Here is a 20,013-nt window from a genome sequence, read left to right as displayed (position 1 = left end):
AGACCTAATTCAAACAAAAGAGAGCTTTATTTACCTGGACAGGGACTGTCTCCCACCTGTAGAGACTTTGTGGGAGAATGGCAATTTCCTGGCCTGTGTCTTGGGAATTTAAGGATGAAAAACAACCACATAGTGCCTTCTGTAACAACCTCAGCAGTCATTAGTAATGATAATCACTCCTTAGTTTGAAACTATTAATTCAATCTCCCTCAACAATAGCTACTGGTTTCTCCACTATAGCTAATATTAGCCAAGCCCTGGACATGGCTAGTACACAAGTTCAGGACTTCTGGCCTTGACACAGAGTAAAGAAGGCAGATCATTTCCGTACAAAGCATTGTTTGCTACTTGTGAAGTCACTCATACTGTAAGTTATAATATGCAGAATTTGAACTTGAGTTGATTAAGCAAGTAAAGTAGTGATGCTTTGGGTAAAGACTTAAAAAGTAAGCAGTCCTTCCCCACCCCGGGCCCTTTCCAGAACACAGGTGCTCCCGCTAAAACTGAAAACAGCTCAGCCCCACAAAGGCCACACCCACTCAGGCGCAACCTCAGGGGCGTGCTCTGATCTCCTGGCCCACTGATTGGCTATCTGGGGCTGTGGGCCTCCGGTGATTGGTCATTGCCACTAGAGCCTACGGAACCTGCACGCTGCGCAAGTCCTCACCTCAAAACGAGGCAGAGATGGCGGCAGAAGCCTCGAGGACACGATTTGCTTTGTCTTCCTACCGGCAGGTGGGGAGTAAGAGTCAGACCTGGGGCGCCACCGATTTCCAGTGCATTCGGTGTGAAAGAAGAGTGTCTAGAGCTTCTGGTGAGGAATTGTCCTGTGTCCAGGCTGTGGGCAGGCAGCATCTGAAGCGTGGGAGTTAGATGGAGGAGTAAGGACCGTTGGCGGGGCTGGGGGCCTACTGAATCCCCGCTCGCAGGGCCTTGGTCAGCAGTATCTAGGTGTCAGAGAAAACCAAACCAGAGAACTAGGGGACACAACAATGCCCAGGGTCAGGTTGGGGTGGTGTCCCACCTTTCCATGACTTTCTCCCCTTCCCGCACCTGTCTGCACCTACCTTCTACCCAGAGGGCTGGAGGCCGAGATGGCTTTAATCTACCCTTTATAGGGCACTGCGAAGACTTCCCCTCCCCCCAGGGCTGGAGATCAAATCTAGGGCTTCCTGCGTGCTAGGCAAACACTTTAGCGCCGAGCTGTATCCCTAGCCAACTGCGAAGTCTCCTTGGCCCCAGTTTCTCAAACTTCCCCAAGTTGGCCGTTGATGAAAGAGTAGATATAAGAACGTTTCAGATCCTGTTTAGCTGTTTGAAATGTACAAGGGGTATAGTCACTCTGCTGTTAGGTAGAACACCAGAACTTATCTTTATTTCTGTCAATCAAAAATAAAAATCAAACAGTAGAAATTTAGCATTGTCTTGTGTTCAGGAATAAATGAAACTTGATTTTCTTGGATTGTGTTTTGTTGTAGGAGTAACTAGAAGACCATTGTGAAAAATTTTGTATTGAAAACACCCTAAAACACAAAAACAGCCCTCCATCCCTGTTTGGTTTAAAGTACTGGGGGCGGGGGGGCGGATAAAAAATAGCTCTTTTGTTGTTTGGTATTTTTGTGTAGTTGGGGATCAAACCCAGGGCTTGCTGCACATGCTAGGCAACCTTTCTTTCCTCTGAACTTCTGTCAACCGGCCTTGGTTTTATGCTTGTTTTTATTTTATACATTGAGTGGAAATTATATGGCACTCCTGTTGATGTGCTAAATTTACGGTTTAATTGAGTGAACACATACGTATTTTAATGTAGCCTAAAATACATGAGTGCTGTGTCGGACAGGAATGATTTGTTCAATCTAAACTGGAGGTACTGAAAATTCTTATACTTGACAGTAACTGTTTAATGTTTATACCTTCAAAGTGAAGGTCATTACAACTGTTTTGTCAGTTCTTTCAAGATGAACGTCATTTGGGGCATAATAAGCCTTTGTAGGGAGTTTGTTGCATTTTCAGTGGAGAGCCAAGTTTCTCCTTTTTGGAATTTTGATCACTGCCGCTGTTGTATAGAAAATGTCCAGTTTTAAAATGAAATAATCATTAAGGAATAAAGTTCTTAAAATTAACATTTTAAAACCAGTTGGTTTTTTTTTTCATATACTTGTATTACAGTACTTAAAAACTATCATTTGGAAAAGTTTAAATGACTTGAAAATTGGAAAGTTCTTTGTAAGCTGTGGTGTAACACCAGTTTTGTTTTTTCTTTTTTTAACTTGTATACTATCAGAAATTTTATCAAAACAGTTAAGAATTTTGATTTCTTTGTTAATATCTCTCAAGTTTAAGTAGGGCTTTATAGCATGATTGTAAGCAAGTTTCACATATTTCAGTGGGCTGAAAAAGTTGTAAAACTTAAAAAATAAAATTAAAAGAATTTTTTTTGCTAGTAAAAAATGACTGATATTTATCTAGTTTTATTTTCCCTTTTTGTTTTCTTACCAAAATGTCTTTAAGTGCAGTTTTTTGAAGTTAAACTAAAATATATTGTTTATGACAAACTTCAAATTCTACTTAGTGCATTTAAATCTTGATACTGGGTTTTTAGCCAAGGTTATGGTATTTCCTTTCATAAATGCTGGGTTAGTGAACATGGTCTTTAGATGGGAAATATATGTGACGATTCGATTTCTGTCATGTTTTAACATCTTAAATTACTATAAGAGAGCAGCCTTGCCAATGTCTCATTTCAGCCATCCTTGACCCTTTCACAGGATGCTAATTATAAACTAGTCAAGGGTGGTATAATTGAATAGGAAGAACTTTGAACTTAAGAGTTGGGCATGGTCACACACACCTGTAATCCCAGTGATGCAGGAAGCTGGGGCAATGGGATTGCAAGTTCCAGGCCAGCCTCAGCAATTTTATCGAGTTCTTATCTCAAAATTGAAAAATAGAAAGCTCTGGAGAGGTAGTTCACAATCCCCATATGGCAAAAATAAATAAAATTAGAACATTGGACTTGGAAACAGAAGATTGGAGTCTGGATTGTAGCATTTATTTGTCTGGTTTATTCCTGATTTATCCAAATCACCAATGTGCGTTTTCATTTCTATGTTGGATATAGTATTTTCATCTTACTTAAAGCCATCATACTCATAGAGATCAAATGAAATTTCTTACAGCTCTTTGTGTGATTAAAATATATGGCAAATTTGTTGGGCTAGGTTGTGTCTCAGAGCACTTGCCTAGCATGCATGAGGTCCTGAGTTCAATCCTCAGCACCACATAAAAATAAAGATATTATGTCCACCTGTAACTAAAAAATAAGTATAATTTTTTAAATATATGGCAAATTTGTAAAGTTAGAGGTATAAAATAACTATTTGAATTAATGCAGACATTACTATATGGCTCTGCCTGATTTTGCTTTTTGATTTTTCTCCCTCCTTCTGACCTGGCTTAGTTTCTCCTAAATTTTGTTGCATAGGTCACTCATTTCTCAGTAAACTTGGTATCTTCCCTGTACAATAGAATCATTTTTAAATTTAACATCATATTACTATTGTCCATTCAACATTAAAAAACTACAAAGATTAGTTAATGATAGAATTTTATCAATAGGTCACCACCGTGAACTTCAATGTGGACATGCATTTTGTGAATTGTGCTTGTCAGTAACTGGAGAACACAACATAATTATATGCCCTGATTGTGAGGTAAGTTTTATGATTTTTTCATATACATTAAAGTCTAATGTTAAAGGTAAAAATGTCAGTTGGGAACAATGTGTATGCCTATAATCCCAGCAATTTGGGAGGCGGAGGCTGCAGAATCACAAGTTTGAGGCCAGTGTGGGTAATGTAGTGAGACCCTGTCTTTCAAAATAAAAAAATTGAAAGGGCTGGGGATGTAGCTTAGTGACAGAGCACCCATGAGTTCAGTCCCCAGTACTGCCCTCCCACCCCCCAAAATGTCAGACAAGCTCTAGCTATAAACTAAAGTCTTTGTAAGCAAGAAGGCCTAACAAAAGAAAATTTTTCCCATCCATTTTATTAATTGTTCAAGCTATAGAGAAAAATAAAAAAGTGAAAGTCATTGCCTACATGTTTTGACTCTTTGGAGACCTCTGGGAAATTATCTCTATTTATTTTTCAGTAGAATGTATTCCTTTCAAAACCCTACCCCTACCACTGTTTTCCTCATTAATAACCATGCAAGCAAATTTGAAACTCTCCCTACCTCTCAATCTTGTGTGTCATCAGATTTACATTTGTGAAGATGCTATACTATAAAAAGGCAAAGAAGCAAAACAACTGTCTAACTTTGATACTTCCTTCAAAAGTAATAAATATAAAACAATTCTACTAGAACTAGAATCTGTTGACCCATAATAATGAGAACAAATTAGGGTTTAAAAATAAAGCTTACCTAGACATCTTTTGCATTTACTACAAATCCAAATGTTCAATTTATATATGTTCCTGGAAATCTGACAGTCTGTAATTGGGGGTACTGGGAGTTGAACCCAGTGCTTTACCACTGAGCTACATCCCCATTCTACTTTATTTTACTTTTAAAATATTGAGACAGGTTTTTGCTAAGTTGCTGAGGGTCTTGGTAAATTGCCAGGCTCACTTCAAATTTGAAATCCTCCTCCATCAGCCTCCTGAATTACTGGAACTACAGGCATGCACCACTGTTCCTGGCTTTAATCTGTATTTTTGTAACAGGAGAAATTGTTTGTATAAAATGTGGCAGACAGTTAATATGGGGGCACAGGACCTAAAATGCAGTTTTTGTTTTGTGAGCCTAGCTCTGTCTTTCTTATTTGTGAGAATGAAATAAAACTTGCTTTGTCTTCCCTCTTAGAATTGTAAGAATCAAATATGAATAATGTGAAAGTCCTGTGCAAGCTTCCAGACCATTAAAATAACCTTTTATTAATTAGGTGTAGATTAACTGGCTTGCAGGTTAAACATAATACAAATACATGTGGTATTAATTTGTAAAAAAGTTTTAATTCTAGAAAAAACATACACATTAGAAACTTTCTGTTTTGGAATTAACTCTTTATAAGTTATGACCTTTATTGTGGGAAATTCCTGTCTCTGATTCCCCTCCCTCCTTTTTTGACATGGGGTTCCTCAAATATGGAGGGCTATGTAGTTAAGACAAAGGAGATCTCCCCTCTTATGGTTATGATGGTAGATCCTGACAGTTTCAGCCTTGTCAAGGAAGAAGGGAAAAGGAAGGAGCAGGCAGCTAGAACAATCTAACCATGTCTGTCCTCTTTTAACATTCAAAAAACAAAAATTAAGGGTTGGGGGTGGAGCACTGTGGTAAAGTGCATACCTAGCACACACAAGGCCCTGAGTTCACTCTCCAGCACAGGAATAAAAAAATTTGACCATAAACTTTTGTCTTTTTTACCAAGTGATTTTATGTTTACTAATTTTAAATTATTATTGTATTTATATTATTCTTTGGAATTTGGATAACATCTATAGGAATATTTATAATGTATTTATGAATAATGGATTTGATTTTAGTGTTTTAATAATCTATATCATTTTGACTAGTTTTATTCTAGCTCTTTTTTTGGAAGATATGTGGCCTGCCTGGTTTACCCTCCTGCCTGCCAGCCTAGGTGATAGGCAAGTGACTACATTCAGATTCTTTTGTGTTTTTATTTTGGTACCAGGGATTAAACTCAGGGACGCTTAACCACTGAGCCACATCCCCAGCCCCCACCTTTTAAAAAAATATTTTTATTTGTTATTGATGGACCTTTATTTGTCTATTTTTTATATGTAGTGCTGAGAATCGAACCCAGTGCCTCACACATACTAGGCAAGTGCTCTGCCACTGAGCCACAAGCCCAGCCCATCCCCAGCCCTTTTAATTTTTATTTTTAGACAGGGCTTCACTAAGTTGCTGAGGCTGGCCTCGAACTTGAGGTTCTCCTGCCTTAGCCTCCTGAGTCACTGGGATTCCCAGTGTATTCCACCATGCACTGCTATAGTCAGATTCTTAATTGATACATATTAAAATCCCATGTGGTTAGAAATTGGTAAGAGTCACAGTTGTAAACAAAGATAATTATATGATCTTTACTGGGAAGTCTTGTTTTAGTCAGGTTTTTTTTTTTTTTTTTTTTTTTTTTTTTGCTGCTGTGACTAAAAGACCTGATGAGCAATTTTAGAGGAAGAAAAGTTTATTTGAGGGCTCACAGTTTCAGAAGTCTCAGTCCATAAATAATAGCCAGCTCCATTTCTCAGAGCTTGAGGTGAGGCAGAATATCATTGTGGAAGAGAGTGGTGGAAGAAAGCAGCTCAAGACATTATAACGGAACCAAAGAGAAACTCCACTTACAGATACAAAATATATACCCCAAAGCCCATCTCTTGCAGCCACCCACCTTCATTTACTAGTTAATCCCTTAGGGAATTACTTCACTAATTGGGTTAAGGCTTATAATCATTTTACCTCTGAACCTTCTGAAATTGTGTCTCACATGGCCTTTTGGAGGATACCTAATATCTCTAAAACTTAACACTTGTTAAGGATATCTTTGAAGTCAGAAATCATAAAGAAACATTTGATAAATTTGACAACAGTTTTTTATAGGCAGCAAAAACATTATAAGTAAAATTTAAAAGACAAGACATGGGAGCAAAAGAAAACTTTTGTTATATATGTTGCAAATTAAGAATCCTTATACAGTTTTAACTGAAAAAAAAAAATTTTTTTTTTTTGTACTGAGGATTGAATTCAGGGACTTCACCTAAAGGTCTTGCTAAATTGCCACCATTGCACATGCGTGCGCACACACCCACACACCCCTTTTTATAGTAATGGGGATTGAATCCAGGGATACTTATCACTGACTGACATGCCCAGTCCTTTTTTTTAAATTTTGAGACAAGCTGTCTCTCAGTTCATGAAAATCTTACTGAATTGCTGAGACTAGCCTCAAATTGGTGATAATCCTACCTCATCCTCCCAAATCGCTGGGATTACATATTTATGCCATTGTGCCCAGCTTAATTGAAATTTTTAAATCATTGTGCTTAATATTTTCTTAAACTTTATGGAGGAAATGTCCTATATCGATCAGATCTGCTAACATTAACCTCTTACTCAAATACCAAGCCAAAAGGTGATTAACTAGGAGGTGAAATTGAGCAACTTTTCATTGACTTAATTTCTCTTCTGTGAAGAGCTTTAACAGATCCTTTGCTTGTTTTCTTTTTAAATTTTTTCCTCCCTCTAGAATACCTTATTCTAAATTATAGGGGTTATTATTCTAAAGATAGGGGTATTATTAACACTTTGTCCTCTGTAATTAATTTCTTCTAGTCTCTCACTTTTGATGTTATTACATTTAGTCATTCAGAATTGTTTCCTTCTTAAGTTGCTTTTTTTCCCCCTTCGTGGCTTCTATGTTTTCTTTAATTAAGCAGATCTTACGTCAAAGTCATATATATACATACATATTTTTCCAATATTTGTATCATATTTTTAAAAGGTTTTTAACCACTTTACAAAATGTTTGTATCATGGAAAATGGGTATATCACGTTATGCTTCAGAATGATTACCTTGCTCAAAACATTTATTGAATGATCTTTCTTCCATTTTAATTGAAATACTACCTGTATTTTGCATCAGGTTCCCGTAGATATGTGAATCTGTTTCAAGGCTCTTTTCTGCTCATTAATTGTGCCAGTATCATAGTGTTTTAATTATAATAGCTTCATAATAGACTTATCTGGTAGGATAATCTCTACTGAACCATATATTAAATATTTTCTAATAGTAACAATATATTTTTCCATATGAAACTCAGAATTATATTAATTTTACATTAGATAGATCCTAGGATTTTTTTTTGGTCTCTAGGAACCTGGTATGATTCTCTATTTAGTGCTAATAAATTTTTTAGCTTATTTTTTTATTTTTCTTGTTACATTTATTCCTAAATATTTTTTAGTTTTGAACATCTTTTAAGATATCACTGTAAATTTTTCAAAGCAATTTTTCAAAGTATTGTTGTACATGTTTCCTTTAGAATCATAGTAGAATGAGGTGCTTTGGTTATTGTTCTGTTTAATTAATAGTTGTCAGATTACAGATTTTTTTTTCAAAAACTCAGAGTAAAAACATCACATAGTACTCTTTTCCTCTTGAGTTAAAGGGAATTTTAGGATCTCTAATGTTATCAGCAGCTTTTTCTATGAATGGCATATTTACTAGTTGGATCCTAGTTAAGTGGAATTTATTGAATGACTTTGTGCTTTTTTCCCCCTCTGTTTTATCTTATTTTGTCCTAAGGTTGTTACAACTGTTAATATGAAAGAAGGATACTACCCAATAGATGGATGTATTAAAGAAGATTCTTTTATGGAAAATTTGCATCCTAAAACGTATGTTATATGTGCACTTATTTTAGCATTTTAAGTTATATGTATTTCTGAAACAATTTTTAGAATTATTGATAAAATATTCTTAGAGCTGTGTTTCTAATCTTTTGTTTATAGAATGATCTTTGAGTTTATAATTTGTCATCACTATTAGTAGAATGCAGAGTCCAGCTCCTAAAAAGCAGCATTATTTTGTCTTTTTAAAAATAAGAAGATAATTCAAGGATTACCACATCAGAGTGAGGCACTGAGACTAGCTAAAGTTATTGCTGTTGGATGAGAGGAAGTTACAGAGAAAAAAAATGTATATAGTCTCTGCTGTTCTTAAAAGTAGCATGAATATAGTATGATAGAGGACATTGGGAAGAAATGGTTTAGAGGTAATTTACAAAAAAATAATAATTTGGGGTTTCTTTATTCATTTTTCCTTTCTTCCATAAGACTTGGCACATGTGTCTATTAATAAATGTTCTCTTTGAGTTAGTATTACATAGATTTTTAAAAACAGACTTGAGCTAGAGAGAGGCATTATATTACTTTTTATTACATTTATTTAGATTTATGTTACCTGCTAGTCTGTAAGCCCCTCTTAGGGTATCCCATTTTATTTCTCACTATGTCCTTAGTGAAAGACACAGAGTAAACATGTAGTAAATGTTTATTAGATTTAAAAAAACTAATATTTTTACATTTGCTATATTTTCTGAAGTCATATCTCAATCCCAGCTCATCTAGATTGGTTATGTGCTAGATCATGGGGAAAACTTTTTAAGATATAAAGAATTTTTTTTCAGTTTTCTGGGGTTCTACTTAGATGGTAATTATACTCTTATATGACTTCTTTTTTTTTAAAGAGAGAGAGGAGAGAGAGAGAATTTTTTAAATATTTTTCAGTTGTCGGTGGAGACAACATCTTTATTTTATTTTTATGTGGTGCTGAGGATCGAACCCAGTGCTCCACGCATGCCAGGCGAGCGCATTACCACTTGAGCCACATCCCTAGCCCATGACTTCTTAAACATATTTAATATGATAGTAGACTGTGCTAGACATAAAGAGAAATACAGGGTACTGTCAGGGAACAGTCTCATTTGGAACTTTCTAATCTTGTAAATGGTACCTAGTCAATCATCCCAGTTTCTCATATTGCAATTCATTTTACCTCCTGCAGATTCTAACTTTCACAATATCTCCTATATCCATAACATGTCTTCTGTTGCTACTACCCTATGTAATTCTCTTGTTCTTTTTTGTCTACTTCTTACCTCTTCAGGCTCTTTCTTGTGCTATCCAGTTAAAATCTCTTTAAAGGTTTAAAGATTTTAAAGATTCTTTAAAGTAGTATTCTTAAATTTTCACATTACACCGCAGCGTGTCTTTTCAGATTTAAGAGTGCTTCCAAAGGCACCAAAAGAGTGGGTATAGTTATTTTGGGGATAGAAAATCATTTAGCTGCTGGGCTCTGTGGTGCACAACTGTAATCCCAGCAGTTTGGAAGGCTGAATCAAAAGTTCAAAGCCAGCCTCAGTGAAAGTGAGGCACTAAGCAACTCCGTGAGACCCTATGTCTAAATAAAATACAAGATAGGGCTGGGGATGTGACTCAGTGGTCAGGTGCCCCAAAGTTCAATCCCAGGTACCAAAAAAAAAATTATCTAAAATCTGGTAGCTGATTGCAACTGAAATATATTGAATGCCAGTACTTTTCCCAGCTCCTATAAATGTAGCTCACCAGTCACTTCCTCCTTGAGCTCTGTGTAGAGTGATTAAAGTAAATATTTAGGAATCCTTCTGGCTTATTGTGACTTAGTGGCCATAAGTCTTACCTCCATGAAGTAGTCATTTTATCAGAGTTAGGGCTTCCAGATTTGAATACCTATGAGAGTTGAACAGAGCCAAGCATACTGGCACATCATAATCCCAGAGACTTGGGAGACTGAAGCAGGAGGATTGCCAGTTGGAGGCCAGCCTGAATAATTTAGCAAGTCTCTGTCTCAATATAAAAAGAACTGGGAGTGCACAATGTTATAGTATCCCTGGGTTCAAATTCTAGCAACACACACTTACATAGTCAAGCAGGTGACTTAAAAAGTGAGATAGGCTGAGTTTAAACGGTGGGTACTAATGATTGTGGTACATAAGAGGGCTCACCTCTGACAAAGAAGGCAGACCCTGCAAGACCAACCAAATGTTGCCATATACTTTCCCCAAAGACAAACTAAAGATCTGTACTTCTCTGTAAAATTTTGTGACTTAAAACACCATGCAAGTCAAATCAGATTGTACTCTTGTCTAGATATGTGTAATATCTAGTAGGTTTGCAAAATGAAAAGTTACTTACAGAGGTAGATTAATCCAGAAAGTTCCCAAATTTTTCCAAATTTCCATTTTAAGTTGAATTTCCCATATATATTTATGTCAGAAACTCTTTAAGTTTCTAATTTAAGTACAATATAAAGTAATTGTAAATTTTTTTTCTTTTTTTTATTGGTTCAAAACATTACAAAGCTCTTGACATATCATATTTCATACATTAGATTCAAGTGGGTTATGAACTCCCATTTTTACCCCAATTATATTTGTTGACTCATTTTTATCTATATTTTATCTGTTTTATCTATATATTTTGAAGCAAGAATTGAGAAACTTACTCTTTAGGACTATGTACTCATATATTTTTAAAACGTGAATATTTACATTTCACAATAATAGAATGTTTATAAATTATTTGGTTTTATATTTCTTTCTGTAAAAGTAACATTTGAATACCATAGTTTCTTCCATAAACTTTAAGCTTATGGTTAACTTGGCAAACATGTAAATGCTTACTATGTGCTAGCCAATATAGAAAAAAGCTATAAAGATAAAAATTAGTAAAAAAAAAATTCATAGACAAGAGAAAGCAACTAATATTTTTGTTTCAATTACTTAATTAAATTTATTACCTTTCTGTAAATTTTCTAAGCTTATCAATGTAATTTTAAATAGCATTTTTGCATATATGTGCTTCTAATTTGGGGGTACAAGTACTTATTTTAATTCATGAATTTACAACATTTCATTATCAACATCTCTACCAAAAAACACCAGGTAAGGAGAGGTTACTTAAGAAATGAAAACACAGGGGATATAGCTCAGTTGGTACATTGCTTACCTAGCATGTATAAGGCCCTGGGTTCAAACCCCAGCATCACCAAAAAAAAAAAGAAAAAAGAAAGAAAATTCAATATATACTTTGAGATATTCTTTTCAGGGATGTGTTAAGAAATTGAATTTTATTTATTTATTTATTTTTTATTTTGTTTATTTATTTTGGGGGGTGCCATACTGGGAATTAAACCCAGGGGTATTCTACTACTAAGCTACATCCCCAGTTCCTTTTTAATCTACTTTCTGTTTATTTTTCAGTACCAAGGACTGAACCCAGGAATACTCTACCACTGAATGACACCCATATCCTTTTTTTATTTTTTATTTTGTGATGGAGTCTCACGAAGTTGCCCAAGCTCACCTCAAATTTGGGATCATCCTACCTGAGATTCCCAAATAGATGTTATTACAGGTGTGCACAACTTCACCCAGGAAGAAATTATAATTTTTATTTTTATTTTTTATACCAGGGATTTAATTCAGAGGCATTTCACCACTGAGCTACATTCCCAGCCGTTTTTATTTTTTATTTTAAGACAGGGTATTAGTAAGTTTCTGAGGCTGGCCTCCAACTTATGATCCTCCTGCCTCAGCCTCCCAAACTGCTGGGATTACAAGCATGCAGCACTGTACCCAGCAAGCAATTGGATTCTTGACTAAGTTTCTATGAGAGCATATTTACTCATGTTTTTTTCTCTTATCTTTTTTTTTGAGAGAGAGAGAATTTTTTAATATTTATTTTATAGTTTTTGGTGGACACAACATCTTTATTTTTATGTGGTGTTGAGGCTCGAACCCAGTGCCCCGCGCATGCCAGGCCAGCGCACTACCTCTTGAGCCACATCCCCAGCCCTTTCTCTTGTCTTTTAGAGGTAATTGAGAACCCACTGCACATGTTCTTATGAATCATATAAATTATTTTCAACGAGATAAAAATCAAAAAAGAAGTTTAAAACCCTTATATTCGTGTTAACATTTAAAATAATGTACTTCATATTTTCTAGGATAAAGAATTGTTCTCCAGACTTTAAAAAGCCAGCTGATCAGCTAACTGTTGGTTTAGAACATTCAACCTCCATTCACAGGACTGTTTCAAGCTCATCAGCTGTGATGTCGGTATGAGAAATACTAGTCATGAAGTAAAATAAAACCAAACATTTGGATTTTTCTCTGGTAGCCTAACTTTCTTTTCACAAAGTTCCCATAATTTCAGATTCTTTTAGAAACAAAGATACTTTCCTTACTTGAATTTCCTCTTTACTCTGGGCATGAATAAGTCTAAACTATTCTTGAACAATTCTCTTTTCTTCCTATTTGTACTTAGCTTCTTCCCTTTGAACCTAATTACTGAAACCAGATTCTATGAAATATATACAAAGTACAAGTTTCTAAATTCTGTATGTGGTTTTTCCAGTTACTTTAATGGCAACCAAAATGCCTAACTGAATTTGTGATTGAAGATAATGATGTTATTGTTGAAGATTGAACTTTTTTTTTTTTTTTTGTAGTACTAGAGATCATTAATGGTTTAGGAGAGGGGAACAAGTACTTAAATCTTCGTTCTTTGCTTCAAGTTGAAATCTCATTTTTTTGGTTTTGGGGTTTTTTTGTTTGTTTGTTCGTTTGTTTGTTTTAGTATTTTTTTCTAGTTGTAGATGGACACAGTATCTTTATTTATTTATTTTTATGTGGTGCTGAGGATCGAACCCAGTGCTTCATCTGTGCGAGGCAAGCTCTGCCACTGAGCTACAGCCCCAGACCTCAAGTTGAAATCTTAATAAATAATCTTATTTTCCTAAAAAACTGTTTATAATTTTTGTGTGCCATGATAAATTGTGCATGATAGTTGAAAAATGGTAACAGCATCATCCTGGTTTGTAAAAATATATCTATGGGAAAAAATCTAGAATGCTTATTGCCAAAAGTCTGAAATGGTGTTTATCTCTGGATAAGCAAGAGTAAAAGTGTTACTTTTGTTTTGTAATCAAAATGATATTTTGAAGTTTTTGCAATTATAATATAATGTATCTAAGCATCTAATTTTATATATGTATGTGGTTCCCCACCCTCCTTAGGAGACTAAAACTACAGAAGAAATTGATGAAGCATTGAAGATAGCAGGCTATAATTTTGAACAATTAAATATTGCTGTAAAAGTAAGCATTTTGTATGATTAAATTCTATCAAGAAGTGAAGCATGTTCTCTTTAAATGTGTACATTTAAATGTGTTATCACAGAGCTTTGAGTTTAGCAATGAGTTATTAAACTGATAATCTAATAATAGAGAATCACAAAAGAAGGGAAAATTTCTCCCATGGCCTGCCAGGATTGGACTTGTAGCAGTCTTGTTATGCTAGGAACTTGCTGTAAGCTATATTTGTCTCATAAGCATCCCCGATCATCTTTTCAACATTTGCACATTGTTTGGCAATATCCCCCAAATGAGAGAAGTTTATTTTCTTTTCTCCCTGCTCTTCTGGCCAAGGAGAGACTTACTCATTTGATGTCAATAAAGAAGTTCTTAAGCACCCAGTAACAACAAAATTACAAGTAGGGAGTTAGATTATGCTGTGGATGCTTTTTTGCATAGAAGATAGGACATTTTTAATTGGCAAAAAGCCAAATTTCTCAAAAGTAATGAGAACTATGATAAAAGTAGTGAGATACAAGAATTGTAAAAACATTGAGAAAAGAAGGAAAAAGAGAATGATAACTGAGAAACAGTTATAAAATCAGTATCAGATTAATAAGAAAAGCAAATCTATAATAAACTGGGACTAGAAGTTCACCATCTGAACTTAGGAGGGGGGACACTTCAACCTCAAACAGGCAACAGGTGGCTTTCTGCTCCCTCTACCGAATATTCCTGTCTTATACAATGCAAAATATATTTGCACCATCTCAACATCCCCAGAATCTTGATACCCATTTCAACATCAACTGTTAAATACAAAATCTCATCTAAATATCTTCTAAGTTATAGGTGAGACTCGATATGATTCATACTGCGGTAAAATTCCTTTCCACATGTAATCTACACAAGAAAGCACTGAAAGCACTTTGGTGGACAGGCATAAGGATAGACATTCTCATTCCGGGGTGTTGAAATTACAAGAAAAAGAGAGGGTCATGGATCCTATCAACAGTTTTAAAAGCAATTCAAAAATGCAAAGAAGCACCAGACATAGGGACACATATGTAATCTCGGTGACTTGGGAGGTGGAGACAGGAAGATTTCAAGTTTGAGGCCAAGCCAACCTCTCAACTAATGAGACCATGTCTCAGAGTTTAAAAAAAAAAAAAAAAAAAAGGAATGGGGATGCAGCTCAGTGTAAAGCATTTCCGAGTTTAATCCCCAATACCAAAAAACAAAAATAATAAAAATAAATTTATGGAAAAGCTAACTTCAAGTGTGATTTCTGAGTTTTTTGGTTTTGTTGTTTTTGTTTTTATTTAGGGAATCATGCCATAGAGAAATGCAACTACCTAAAATGACTTGTGTCCTATAATTATAATAAGAATTAAGGAAAAAAATTAGAAAACTTACCAATAAAATTTTTTTAGGTCTTTTTGCCAGATTATTAGTACAAAATGCCAATAAGGGGTGGTCTTGCTCACAAGTACCAGGACTTAAAATTGAACTTTGTTTCAATTTTACTGTTTGTTATCATCTAATCACCTCTTGCACTATTTTGAAAAGTTTAGAAAGTACCTGTTACTTTCAAAATTATATTGATAGTTCTACTTGGGCAAAGTAAATATACCAAATTAGATCTTTGAATTGTTTTTCCCAGATGCTTGAACGCATAGAGAATCAAACAAAAGAGGAGACACATAATCTTATAGAAGTTGTGGAGAAACAATTTGATAAACTTGTTGCTTCTCTTGATTCCAGGTAATAAAATACAAACACAATGAAACCGAAGTTTTTTAATACTAACGTTATTTTTTTCTTTTGTTTAGATGAAGTAATGAATAACTTTCAAACAAGTTTGGAATGTGTGGTCTCTGTAGGCTGATTTTTAAAAATATATATAGTTTTAGTTGAAGATGGACACAATAGCTTCATTTTATTTATTTTTCAGTGGTGCTGAGGATAGAACCCAGTGCCTCACACATTCCTGGCAAGCACTCTACCACTGAGCCACAACCCCAGCCCCTATGGACTGATTTTGAGAACTTAAAAATGAAATTGGTACTTTTTTCTTTTTTGACAGTGTCAGGGATTTAACCAGGAGTTCTGTGCCACTGAGCTATATCTCCAGCCCCATTTTTTTAAAACTCTGAGACACAGTTTTACTAAATTGCTGAGACTGACCTGTAACTTATGATCATCCTGCCTCTGCCACTGTGCCTAGCTTGTACTTTTTATTTTTTAATTTTAGCTATTTACTTCTGGTCCCAAAGCTAATTTAAAATTAACAAGCTTTTTACTTAAAGCAATTTGCACAGAAAAATAAAAGCTTATGCCTATAATCCCAGCAACTCAGGAAACTGAGGCTAAAGGATAGAAAATTCCAGGCCAGCTTCAGCAATTCAGCGAGACCCTGTGTCAAAATTAAAAGGGTTGGAGATGTAGCTTAGTGCTAGAATGCTAGAGTAGCCTCATGGTAGAATGCTTCTGGGCTCAATCCCCAGTACAAAAAAAAAAAAAAAAAAAAAACCGCACCAAACCCCTCACATTATTGAGTTCAGCATACTTGGGAAAATAGTTCACATAGTTCTATCATTTATTTGCATGCTTATTTATTATTTGCATCACAGCAAAAGTCTTTCTAATGGCATTAGTTAACAATATCTTGGCCATCACTCTTTTCAAAGCTCTTTGATATATATTATTTTTAGTGGAGGTAAAGTAGGTATTCCCTCCATTATGCATTTCAGTTAATAGACTTCTGAAACTTATGATGTGCCCAAAGTAATATACTTGGAAAATAATCTTCAGATGCTTGGTATAGAGGCTCAATCTGCTATGCATACATTTTTTAATTTTGTTTTCCTTGTGTTGGAATCAATCCTGGATTTCACACGTGCTAGGAGCTCCTACTCCGGTATACTTTATTTTCCATGTTGGTACTATCTCATATTTGCTCTTTAATTATAACATTCATATGCTAAGTTATGTGCTCGAGTTTTGTTTGTTGCCTTTTTACAGGAAAAATACATTACAATTTGTCTTTTTAACCATTTTTTCCTTCTTTGAGAAGTAATCACATGTTTTCTTTTTAACCATTTTTAAATATGCAATTTCAGGGCATATGGTAATTTTACATATAACTTTTTCTCTTTTTCTGGTACTGGGAATTGAACCGAAGACCTAGCACATGATAGGCAAGTACTTTATCATTGAGCAACATCCCCAGATCTCTGTATTTTGAGATGGTCTCCCTGAGTTACTCAGGCTTTTCTCCAGCTTGTGATCCTTCTGCTTCATTCTCCCAAGTAGTTTGGATTACACACATGTTCCACCCTGCCCAACTATGTATAATTTTTCTGAGAAACTATCAAACCACTTCCCATAGTGGCTGCATGTATTATTTTATTTTCCCACTAGCAATAATACAAGAGTTCTAGTTTCTCTATGTCCTCATTAATACTTGTTATTTTTTGTTCTGTGTTACTGGGGATCAAGCACAGGGCCATATATGCATGCTAGGCAAGCACTCTACCACTGAGCTACATCCCCAGTCCTGTTGTTTCTTTTTAAAATTAGTAGCAATTTTTATGAGTCTGAAGTAATACTGTTTTGAGCTGCATTTTTCTAATGAATAATGATGTTTAACATCTTTACATGTGCTTATCAACATTGTACCTATTGATTGATACTTCCTTTTCTCTCAAGGTCTTGGCACCTTTTCATTTGTTTATATTCTTTGAACAAATATTCAAGTCTTGTGTCCATTTTTGAAGTGGATTTCTTATATTTTGGTGGTTGGGTTATAGGGGTTCTTCATATATACTATATATTAAATCTTTTATCAGGTATATGACTTGCAGATATTTTATCTTACTCTGTAGATTATCTTTTCACTATCTTGACAGTGTCTATGTATGTATATTACTGGTGATTGAGTCCAGGGCCTATGCATGCTAGTAGGCAGGTGCTATATCATGAGGTATGTCCCTTGCCTTTGTTAGAGTCTTTTAATTGATTTTTTTTTTTTTTTTTTTTTTTTTTTTTTTTTTGGTACCAGGGATTGAACTCAGGGGCACTCAACCACTGAGCCTCATCTCCAGCCCTATTTTGTATTTTAATTAGAGACAGGGTCTCACTGTGTTGCTTAGTGCCTCACTTTTGTTGAGGCTAGTTTTGAACTCATGATCCTCCTGTCTCAGCTTCCCTAAACTCTGGGATTACAGGCATGCACCACCGCACCCAGCAATAAAAGTCTGGTTTATTATTCTTTTTTGCTTGTGCTTTTGGTGTCATATTCAAGAAAAACCATTGCCAGATCCAACATCATGGTGCTATGTTTTCTTCAAGAATTTTGTAGTTGTAATTCTTATATTTTGATCTTTGATCTGTTTTGTAATTTTTGTTTATAGTATAAGGTAAGGGTCCAGCTTCATTCTTTTGAATTGCACATTCAGTTTTCCCAGCACCATTTCTTGAACAGACTGTCTTTTCGACATTGAATGGTCTTGGCACCTTTATAAAAAATTAGGTCGAACCATATGTTAAGATTTAGTTTGTTTAAGATTTAGTTTAGTTTCTGTTTTATGCTATTGATCTGTGTCTTTGTGTCAATACCATACTATTTCCATTACTGTATCTTAGTAGTAAGTTCTTAAATCTGAATGTACATCTTTCATATTTGTTCTTTTTGAAATTGTTTTGATTATTCAGGAACTCATTAAGACAACCTTTAGGATGGGATTTTCTATTACTGCAAGAAAGTCATTTGGATTTTATAGGGAATATATTTATTGGTAGATCACTTTGGATAGTATTGACTTGTGTGTGGTGGGGGGTGGGTACTAGGGATTGAATTCAAGGGTGCTCTACCACTGAGCTACATCCCCAGACCTTTTATTTATTTTAATTAATTAATTAATTAATTTGTCTTTTGTTTTTTGGGTGTTTTTTTTTTTTGAGACAGAATCTCACTAAATTGCCAGTGCTGGCCTCAAACTTTCAATCCTTCTGTCTCTGCCTCCAGAGTCACTGGGATTACAAGTGTGCACCACTGCACATGGCTCTGATTTACTTTTAACTTACTTTTAGCACACATTTATCAGGTTCCTTCTATCTGCCAGGCATGGTGCTAGGAAGTGGAGAATATACAAATATCTTCCAGGAACTTCACAGCTTGGTAGTATGAATCTGAAAATGAAATGCCGCTAATAATGAGATAAATCCTGGGATTATAGGCATGTCCCATCACACTGCCCATTTAGTTATATTCTTAATTTCTTTAAGCAATTTTGTGTAGTATATATACATATAACTTTTTCTCTTTTTCTTCTTGGTTGTTTAGTAAGTAATTTTGATCTTTTTGTTTTATTTCATGTTTGAGACATAATATTTGTACACTCATGAGTAGTGGTCAATTTATGATAGTTAGCATATCATCACTTTATCACTTCTTTTAGCATCTATATTAAAATTACTCTCTTCTAGCTATTTTCTAGCTTCTATTCAGATCTTTAGACCAGTTTTTTAGGTAGGTTTTTGTTTTGCTATTGAGGTATTAAAGTTCCTTATTTATTCTGTATATTAACTCTTATCAAATGTATGTTTATAAATACTTTCTCCTGTTCTGTAGGCTGTCTCTTTGTTTTGTTGATTGTATCCTTTACTATATTCACTCTACTGTGCCACATATGAATGATAACATTGTACCTATTGATTGATACTTTCTTTTCTCTCCCCTTTAATTTTCACTGGTCACTAGGAACCACTATTCTGCTCTCAACTTCTGTGGGATGTTTTTGTTTTTGTTTTTTTAATATTCTCATTATGAATAATTCATGAGTAAGATCATTTGATATTTGTCTTTATGTAATTGATTTTTTTCACTTAACATAAGGTCCTCCAGGTCCATCCATATCGCCAGAAATAACAAAATATTTTGCTTTGTATAGTTGAATAGTATTCTATTGTGTGTGTGTGTATCTATATCGATATTCCAGTCTCTGGAATTATTTGTGCTAAATTATTTGTGCTCAGCTTCTATTCAGATACATATCACATTTTCTTTAGCCTTTCTTCCATTGATGAACATTTAGGTTGATTCTATATTCTGGCTATTGTGAATAGTGCTGTGGTAAACACAGTTGAACAGGTAGTTGATTGGTTGGTGGTTGTTTTCAGTACTGGGGGTTGAGCTCCAGAGCACTCTAACCACTGAAATATATTCCCATCCCTTTTTATTTTTTATTTTGAAACAGGATCTTGTTAAAGTGCCAAGGCTGGCCTTGAACTTGTGATCCTCTTGCCTTAG

At 34.8% G+C, this 20,013-nt stretch overlaps 1 protein-coding gene across 2 annotated transcripts in view; it reads left to right on the top strand.

Annotated features, from left to right (window-relative positions):
• The first annotated feature begins 684 nt into the window (after nucleotides 1-684).
• The window catches only part of Rnf17 (ring finger protein 17), a 108,373-nt gene continuing 89,044 nt past the window's right edge, over nucleotides 685-20,013 (top strand). For both annotated transcript variants that reach the window (XM_076872418.2, XM_076872417.2), the window contains exons 1-6: nucleotides 685-814; nucleotides 3,619-3,713; nucleotides 8,331-8,422; nucleotides 12,573-12,684; nucleotides 13,644-13,724; nucleotides 15,364-15,464. In XM_076872418.2, the coding sequence (XP_076728533.1) occupies nucleotides 685-814; nucleotides 3,619-3,713; nucleotides 8,331-8,422; nucleotides 12,573-12,684; nucleotides 13,644-13,724; nucleotides 15,364-15,464 (611 nt within the window). The remainder of the gene's footprint in view (nucleotides 815-3,618; nucleotides 3,714-8,330; nucleotides 8,423-12,572; nucleotides 12,685-13,643; nucleotides 13,725-15,363; nucleotides 15,465-20,013) is intronic.

This window comes from Callospermophilus lateralis, chromosome 12, assembly GCF_048772815.1.
Source record: "Callospermophilus lateralis isolate mCalLat2 chromosome 12, mCalLat2.hap1, whole genome shotgun sequence".
Lineage (NCBI taxonomy): Eukaryota > Metazoa > Chordata > Mammalia > Rodentia > Sciuridae > Callospermophilus > Callospermophilus lateralis.
This window is presented reverse-complemented; position numbering and strand designations above follow the sequence as displayed.